This window comes from Silurus aristotelis (assembly GCF_946808225.1).
Source record: "Silurus aristotelis genome assembly, chromosome: 1".
NCBI lineage: Eukaryota > Metazoa > Chordata > Actinopteri > Siluriformes > Siluridae > Silurus > Silurus aristotelis.
In genome coordinates, this window is record NC_139574.1 from 25875118 (window position 1) to 25884334 (window position 9217).

Here is a 9217-nt window from a genome sequence, read left to right on the forward strand (position 1 = left end):
CATAAAGCAAAAAATTGAAATAATTATGATCACTTTCTATAGCTGGCTCTTTCTCTTTAGTGAGAATATGCAAAACTGCATTTTAGCTTCCTGGAGTGTAGATTTCGCTGATGCTGCTCTCACCTCTGTGTGAGCTGGCACACTGCCCACCCAGCATGTCCACAGTAGTGTAGAATAGGCATGGTAAAATCACACACTTTAGAAAGGCCACTGAACTGGCAACAAAATCTAAACACACACTCCCACACAAAACAAAACAACATACAGACAAGAATCAGTATCTACCCAAACCTCTATTCATTCCAGTCGATACAGGACAGCATATGAGGCAGTTAAGTGAAATACAACTCATCTGTTTGGTGTTTTATTTGCTCGCCTCATGTCTGTATCTGCTCCCTTCAGTCTCCACATGATCTGTACTATTACATTAAGATGTCTGATGCAGTTATGGATGAATTGTATTTTTATAATTTCAGGCAGGATCCTATTCACAACCAATCTTCCTATACTAATAAGTTGGCAAAAACTACAAATATATATGACTGTTATCAATTATATCTACTGGATCAGTGCATGCATCATTCTGTTTACATTTACCCACATACTCTTTATTTACATATAGCTCTATAATTCATTTTATTTACCTTACTAGCAATCTGCATTACTGGAATGCTTCATACTGTTTGACATTACCTGTACACTGTGGTATCCTAAGGTATTTTACCATAACCACGTTTTTTACTTTTTATTTGTTTGTTATTGGATAGTTAGTGGTTAGTGGTTGGATGTTAACTGCTCTTTATTATGTAAGTACTCATGTGTCAGACAGGCCGTCAGAGCTGGCGCCAGACCATAACTAACAGGGGACATGCGGCTTCCAACGAGGGGGCACACAATCGGCAACAATAACTTGCTTATAATAATCAGAACCGACGAGCCATTTTCTAACGCTGTGAAAACAAACAAGTTAGTAGCATCAAGGATTTTTTCCGCATACACATAAATATGCTAAAGATGCAATAACGCATGAAACGCCACAACGCAAAAAATCAGAGGAACAGGTTTATATCCAATGAAAAAAAACACAATTGTAGATTCTCATTTTGATTACATCTAAATTCTTGGAACGTGCAATGTTTAATTTATTCAAAATATTCTATATATATATATATATATATATATATATATATATATATATATATATATATATATATATATATATATATATATATATATATATACAGTGAGGAAAACAAGTATTTGAACACCCTGCTACTTTGCAAGTTCTCCCACTTAGAAATCATGGAGGGGTCTGAAATTTTCATCGTAGGTGCATGTCCACTGTGAGAGACATAATCTAAAAAAAAAAATCCAGAAATCACAATGTATGATTTTTTAACTATTTATTTGTATGATACAGCTGCAAATAAGTATTTGAACACCTGAGAAAGTCAATGGTAATATTTGGTACAGTAGCCTTTGTTTGCAATTACAGATGTCAAACGTTTCCTGTAGTTTTTCACCAGGTTTGCACACACTGCAGGAGGGATTTTGGCCCACTCCTCCACACAGATCTTCTCTAGATCAGTCAGGTTTCTGGCCTGTCTCTGAGAAACACGGAGTTTGAGCTTCCTCCAAAGATTCTCTATTGGGTTTAGGTCTGGAGACTGGCTAGGCCATGCCAGAACCTTGATATGCTTCTTACAGAGCCACTCCTTGGTTATCCTGGCTGTGTGCTTCGGGTCATTGTCATGTTGGAAGACCCAGCCTCGACCCATCTTCAATGCTCTAACTGAGGGAAGGAGGTTGTTCCCCAAAATCTCGCAATACATGACCCCGGTCATCCTCTCCTTAATACAGTGCAGTCGCCCTGTCCCATGTGCAGAAAAACACCCCCAAAGCATGATGCTACCACCCCCATGCTTCACAGTAGGGATGGTGTTCTTGGGATGGTACTCATCATTCTTCTTCCTCCAAACACGTTTAGTGGAATTATGAACCAAAAGTTCTATTTTGGTCTCATCTGACCACCTGACTTTCTCCCATGACTCTTCTGGATCATCCAAATGGTCATTGGCAAACTTAAGACGTGCCTGGACATGTGCTGGTTTAAGCAGGGGAACCTTCCGTGCCATGCATGATTTCAAACCATGACGTCTTAGTGTATTACCAACAGTAACCTTGGAAACGGTGGTCCCAGCTCTTTTCAGGTCATTGACCAGCTCCTCCCGTGTAGTTCTGGGCTGATTTCTCACCTTCATTAGGATCATTGAGACCCCACGAGGTGAGATCTTGCATGGAGCCCCAGTCCGAGGGAGATTGACAGTCATGTTTAGCTTCTTCCATTTTCTAATGATTGCTCCAACAGTGGACCTTTTTTCACCAAGCTGCTTGGCAATTTCCCAGTAGCCTTTCCAGCCTTGTGGAGGTGTACAATTTTGTCTCTAGTGTCTTTGGACAGCTCTTTGGTCTTGGCCATGTTAGTAGTTGGATTCTTACAGATTGTATGGGGTGGACAGGTGTCTTTATGCAGCTAACGACCTCAAACAGGTGCATCTAATTTAGGATAATAAATGTAGTGGAGGTGGACATTTTAAAGGCAGACTAACAGGTCTTTGAGGGTCAGAATTCTAGCTGATAGACAGGTGTTCAAATACTTATTTGCAGCTGTATCATACAAATAAATAGTTTAAAAATCATATATTGTGATTTCTGGATTTTTTATTTTAGATTATGTCTCTCACAGTGGACATGCACCTACGATGACAATTTCAGACCCCTCCATGATTTCTAAGTGGGAGAACTTGCAAAATAGCCGGGTGTTCAAATACTTATTTTCCTCACTGTATATATTAAATTGATTAAAAATTGTTTGGGGGCACAACTTTTTGCGGAGGGCATGGCCCATGAGTGTGTCCCCCTTGACGCCGTCCCTGCAGACCACAGTTGCTGGAAGGGTTAGTTCTCCTTAGACACGACACAGAAAGAGGCATGTACATTTTCACATTTAAGGTGTGAAGTACTGAAATACAGTGACTCTACAGAGCATTAACAAATATAATTATCTTGATACCGCCACTCAAGCACAATGCCCATCATTCCATTGGCAAAATTTTGTTGTTGTTTACATGTGTATGCATCACATACAGTTGGAATGTATTGTATCTTACATTCCCAGTCCATGCTCTTGTTTTCTTCAATTCAATTCAATTAATTTCTTTTTTGTATAGCGCTTTTAACAATGAACATTGTCTCAAAACAGCTTTACACAGATAATGTGGTGATAAAAATAATAAGATGTTATTATCCTATTCTGATGAGCGAGCCGGTGGTGACTATGGCAAGGAAAATGTCCCCGAGATGGCATAAGGAGAAAACCTCGAGAGGAACCAGACTCATCTGGGTTGCACCAAATGTCCATTTATTACAGATAAAAGGGTTTCTTCATATGTTGCACAATAATTAATTTGATATTTTCACGCTTTTAATATTCAAACTCTTTTATCCTTCATTTGCTTGCATGATCAGTTTCTGACACCGTTACAACTTGATTGTTGTGCAGTTGATGGTAACATTGTTTTATGATCTAACTGAGCTATAATAAATGTACATAACATATATATATATATACATATACATAATGATCAGTGATTTATGTGCTATACTTATTATCCAGTAGCCATTTGGAACAGGAGAATATTTCAAACACAACAGCCACCTCCCAAACTTGTGCACTGGATTTGCTGCATGGTGCGTTAAGGGTAATAAACATAAGAAATTAACCAAGTAATATAATTTATCTACAGGGATCTACAATTAAAAAAAACTCTACAGTAGCTTTCAAACAATGCCCTGTGTGCAAATTCCCAAAACAGTGCATTATGTAGTAAACAAGAGTGCAGTTTCAGACAATGAGAAATCAGACAGTAAACATGACAAGAGAAAAGATTAAGTGACTCTGGGGACTTTGACATCTACTTAACAGTCTTTTTATTTGGTACATAGGCATCAGTATCATCAAATAAAAACAGAAAAAAAAAATATCATATTTATTTCAACTGAGACACAATCAGCAATCAGAGTAGTTTCTCTTTCAGGCTATGTGTCTCAGGATAAATGACTCCAAACTATGGAGCTGCACCAGTTGAAGAGCAATTTAAAGCTATGGTGAGTTTGGTTCTGAATCAAACAAGTATGGTATAAACGAAACAGAAAATACAAACATTAAAGCATTGCTTTCTCATTGGTACAAGCATCAGGCATACACTACTTCTTTAGTCATTTGTTTGCTTATTCTAAATAACACACATGTTGGACAGGCAAGAGCACATGAACTTATTCTGGTAAAGTCCCCAGTGAACTCAATAACACTGGAAGATGTGACATGTAGCAGCAAATGTTGCAGTACTGACAAGCCAAACGAATATACAAATTAGGATCAGTATGAGGTACTGCATGTTATAATCCTGAAATCAATGAACGAAATAGATTCATAAAGTCAAACTTAAATTATGCTAGTTAAAATAAACTTATTTGTATATGGCTTACTTATATATGGCAAAGGCCCAAATAATACAAATAAAACATATTCTGAAGAAATATCTTGTGAATAAATTGTGAATAAATAAGTACAATGAACAGAGAATGAAGCAATAAGAAAAAAACCTTTAAGTCCTGCCCTGCTTGCCATCAACATGCAATTCTGTTTTCAAATTCTCACATTTATAATGTTCATCTTTTCATTCTACTGAGAAAGAAAACAAATAATTGAAAATCAAATTTGAATATGAGACAAAATCAATTGACATGATATTAATCATAATTACATTATTTTTAGGAACTTATCAAAATGTCAGTTTTTGGCAATGTATTCCATTTATAACAGAAGGAAAAGAAATGAAGAGAAATAAAAAAAAAAAAGTTTAAAACAAAGTTCTCTAGAGAACGAGTAAAAAATATTCTTTTTTTTTTGTTGTTTGTTTCACTTCAAATATTTTTTAAGACATAGGGTCTTTTTTTCACATGTTCATATTTTGGCATCGTACTTGTTGCTCTTATAAGCAACGCCCTCCCACTTTATACAACTGTGAGATCGTTCGAAAACAGCTTGTGAAAAACAGACGTGAAATCCCGACAGTTCTTTCACAACCTTTAAAACAGTGGTACTTGTAATCAGTGTGTATTCTGACGTATTTTATTCCTGACAAATAAATACAGCTTTAAAAAAATCTTCACACTTCTTGTTTTCTCGAGTTTGACACTATCCCACCGCATTCAAGGCTGTCACACAATCCAGCATGACTAGACCAATCAGAGTACAAAGCACCTAATGCGCCTTTGTCAAAGAGAAGAATTTATATAAAAGGTAAAGTATGTATGAGGTATTTGGTCACGTTTTCTAAAAAATCACAAGAGTTATTTGGCAATATCAACTCCATCAGTAAAAAGAGAAGCACAGTTCTTATTTTCTTGTATCAGAGTATGAAAATATATGCATTATTCACTAGTTATTATTTTATTTTTTAGTTATAAAGGCTAATTCTATATAGAATGTGAAGTCAAAGGTAACCATAGAAATAATTGTGAGCTAAAATGTGAAGAACTCTATTGGGCTTTAAGGGCTTTGTTTTGTTGCTTTGGTTAATGGAAAGCCGAACGTCTAATGTTTTTAGTATCACGGTTACCCTTAAAACAGGAACGAGCATGATATCTAGAACGTCAACTGAAGGGAAAGACTAATATAAAGCAATGAAAACCGTTATAATACATCATCTTTGGATATCACTTGGTTTTCACTGAGTATTTGGAGAAGTTAAAAAAAGCAGAAAAGACAGAAACTAGTTTTGTGTCTAGCTTTGTGACAGCAAATACTTATATAATAAAACGTATTACCAAAAAAACCTGGAAAATGGTTAGTAAAGTATTTAAAAACAATAACAGCTCTCCAGGACAACCACTGGTTCTTTGATAGGCTTCCTCCTGTGTGCGGTGCTGGTAGGAAAGTGCTAGAACACCTACGCCAACCACAGCAGGCTGGCGAACTAGTGCTCTCTGAGTCCATTCCTTCCTACAAGTGTTCACTCCAGGCTTGTTTTGTGGACCATATGTTGTATTCCAAAAGCAGAATGTTCTCCTTTGCATTGGTCTGATCACTGAAGAGTCGTGCAACATCGTGGTTAGCGAGCACTCTCCCATTCACTTGGCTGGAGAGAACTTTTGTACCTTAAGGACGATATCTCTATTAAAAACATATTCGAAAGTAAAAGCCCCAAAGGTCAGTGAGTCAACCTAAAGTTTAGAGTAAAGGCTCTAGCATTGTGGACAGGTTTGTGTCCAGCAGAAGAGGCATCTGAGACACATGGACACAGTGGCAGGTGCTGGTCGAGGGCAAAAGTATTATCGTTGTAGTCTGAATGGCACAGGACACTGAAACCAGCACCAGAACAACAACAAAAAAAAAAAGCAGGCTCCGATGTGCACAGGGCTTTTGGTCGAGGTAGGTATGCTTAACCAGCAGCAAGGCAGGCAGATGGTTTACCGTGATAGCTCTGACGTTCTCGTCAGGCTGAGGTAGCTATCTTTGGAGGTAATTTGGTGCGAGGGGAGGAAAGAAGAGGGGGGTCCGAGGGTGCAGGGATTAGGCCACTCCATTTCACTCTTCTGGCAGGCTAACGTGGTGACACGATCACATATATAAGGCTACAGTAGAGTGTTTCACTCACAGCTGAAATGAACTGACAAAACCATTTCTACTAGGTGAAAAATTGTGCTACATACGTATGCTATAAAACATCACATGAAATCTACAGGAATATACAGCATCTGTACAGTGATGTTAAGGCCTCAGAATTTGCAGCTTTCTTCTACAGCAGCAGGCACACATTTATTTTGGTCCCATTTTGAAAGAAAGGGGAGAACTAACATAAGCAGCAATTGCCCTTTCTTATCTGTATACTTCGAAAAACAAAGAAACAAAAATATAGAATCAGATATAGAATTATTAGAATGTTAATATGATCATAATAAAAAAAAAAAAAACACTGTAGTCCAAATTTAAGAGCAGAATATAGTATCCCCTTTCTATAGGTTAAAGGATGCAGGGTGTGTGTGGATGTTACTGACTGCTCAAGCAAGGGCAGACTGCAATAAGGCGTTGGTGAATAGAGTGACATGGAGTGGCCAAGTACTGCACTTTAGGGTGGTGGGGTGTTTTGGAGGGTGAGGGATAAAAGAGAGTGTTTAAGGAGTTATCAGCCTGTACCAGTGCCTGTGCTCATGGATGTGCCTTGTGAGCAGTTGGGTTGCTGTTCAATAAGAACCTGGCAGTGTGCCCCTGAAGCCTGGTTTTCTGCAGAACTGTTCTGAGGCTGTGAACAAAGAACAAATGGCACAAGAGTTAATGATACTGAAAATCAGAGTAATGAGCTACTTTAATACAGTGAGTGTGGTATGGTTTAAATGGAACCGGTGTGCTATTCAGGTATGTATTCATGTTACCTGTGGCATTAGCTCAATAGCCTCAGTGGTGCGTATCATTCCCTCTTTAGGTACTGTGTCTCCCAGTGGTCCTGCTCCTCTCTGTGGTACTGTCCATTCCACCTGGGTCCCTTTTCTGCAAAATGAGCTACTCATAGGTAGACACACACACACACACAGATCATGTGCTTCAGTGTAAGTGCATATAGTTAAGAGTTAGAAGAACTTACTTCAACTTATTGGTTCTGGGATAAAATCTTTTAAATGCAGGATAGTAAACTAGACAAAATATATTTTTCTGGCCAAGCCTATATCAAAATTTATTACAACATAGTCTCACATTTTCAAATTTGTAATAATTCCCTGTTTGTATAAAGTACAGAAGTTATATTTGGATCTCTACAGTCTCCTGGGACATTTTCTGTATAAATAAATGTATCTGTCCATATATATATATATATATATATATATATATATATATATATATATATATATATATATATATATATATATATATATATATATATATATATACAAACATGCTACCAGACTGACTCATCTTTAACTGTGGATCAACAGAGTATAAAACAGCTGGTTACAGATCTGGTTACAGAGCTGGATACAAAAAACTTCACTTACCTGCGGCGGTATGCAAACATGAGAAAGAGCACGCAGAAGATGATGCAGGCCATTCCAATGTGAATGCCAACCACTATGCCGGTTACAGAGCTGTTTCCATCCTGCCTGCAGTTACATAAGCTTTGTCCTCCTGTTCACACACACACACACACACACACACACACACACACACACACACACACACATAGTTAACATAATGATCACCAGTGTCTGAAAAAAAAAATGATTAACAAATTTATTAAGACCTGCTTTTTCAGAAAAGTGGTAATGAACTTGATTGGCCCCTAAAGCCATCCCATAGGAGAAAACTCCCTGTACACATCTCTGTCTTCTTTAGACAAACTAATTTACATAGACACTCTTTAATGCCCTTCTCCTAAACAGATCCTTCTAAAAACATCTAAAGCCCAGGATCTCTGTGGTAAAGACCATAGAAACTGAGCTCCTAATAATTCAGTAAAGTTTCTATTCCATGAAACTCTAAACTGCAATGAGATTTAGTTTTATCGTTCTGGGAAAAATATATATTCTAATTATAATTATAATAATAATCATAATAAAAAAAAAAATTAAGCAACAGCTGCACCATTAGCGTCCTCAACATTCTGTCCTCACCTAGTGGTAGAGAACGCTCACTACAGAGAGCTGGGTGAAATTATAGTCCATTAGTACTCTCACATGTATGATTTATGAATATCTGTCTCTATGTATATCTATATACATAATAAACATATATAAATAAATAAAGGTGAGAAGGCTAAACCTACAGTAAACCAAATTTCGATTTTGAGTATTGTGTAGCTCACCAGCACCTCTCTTGTCTCCTGTTCCACTCTCTGCCAGAGAAACCAGGCGTTTATTGGCCATGCTGTCTCCATTCCCATTAAAAGCTACCAACTGGATCTCATATACAGCTGCTGGCTCTGTCAAACCACACAGACAAATAACCTTTAGCTGTGACAGTCTGATTATTATACTGATTACTATGTGATCATGTGCTTGAATATTTTCTGTATGTGTCTGATTACAGAGTTAAAGCAGACTGCAAATGTTTTCAATAATATAATCAGTAGTAAAAAAGCTATGACTTAGATAAATCTAC

The 9217-nt window shown here is 37.3% G+C and overlaps 1 protein-coding gene across 1 annotated transcript in view; it reads right to left on the bottom strand.

Moving 5' to 3' along the window:
* Positions 1-3973: 3973 nt before the first annotated feature.
* The window catches only part of LOC310740093 (immunoglobulin superfamily DCC subclass member 3), a 19392-nt gene continuing 14148 nt past the window's right edge, over positions 3974-9217 (bottom strand). Inside the window, exons 11-14 of the mRNA XM_083566558.1 lie at positions 8922-9038; positions 8116-8245; positions 7498-7624; positions 3974-7367 (exon numbers count right to left, since the gene is read on the bottom strand). Coding sequence (XP_083422684.1) covers positions 7251-7367; positions 7498-7624; positions 8116-8245; positions 8922-9038 — 491 coding nt within the window. The 3' untranslated portion in view covers positions 3974-7250. The remainder of the gene's footprint in view (positions 7368-7497; positions 7625-8115; positions 8246-8921; positions 9039-9217) is intronic.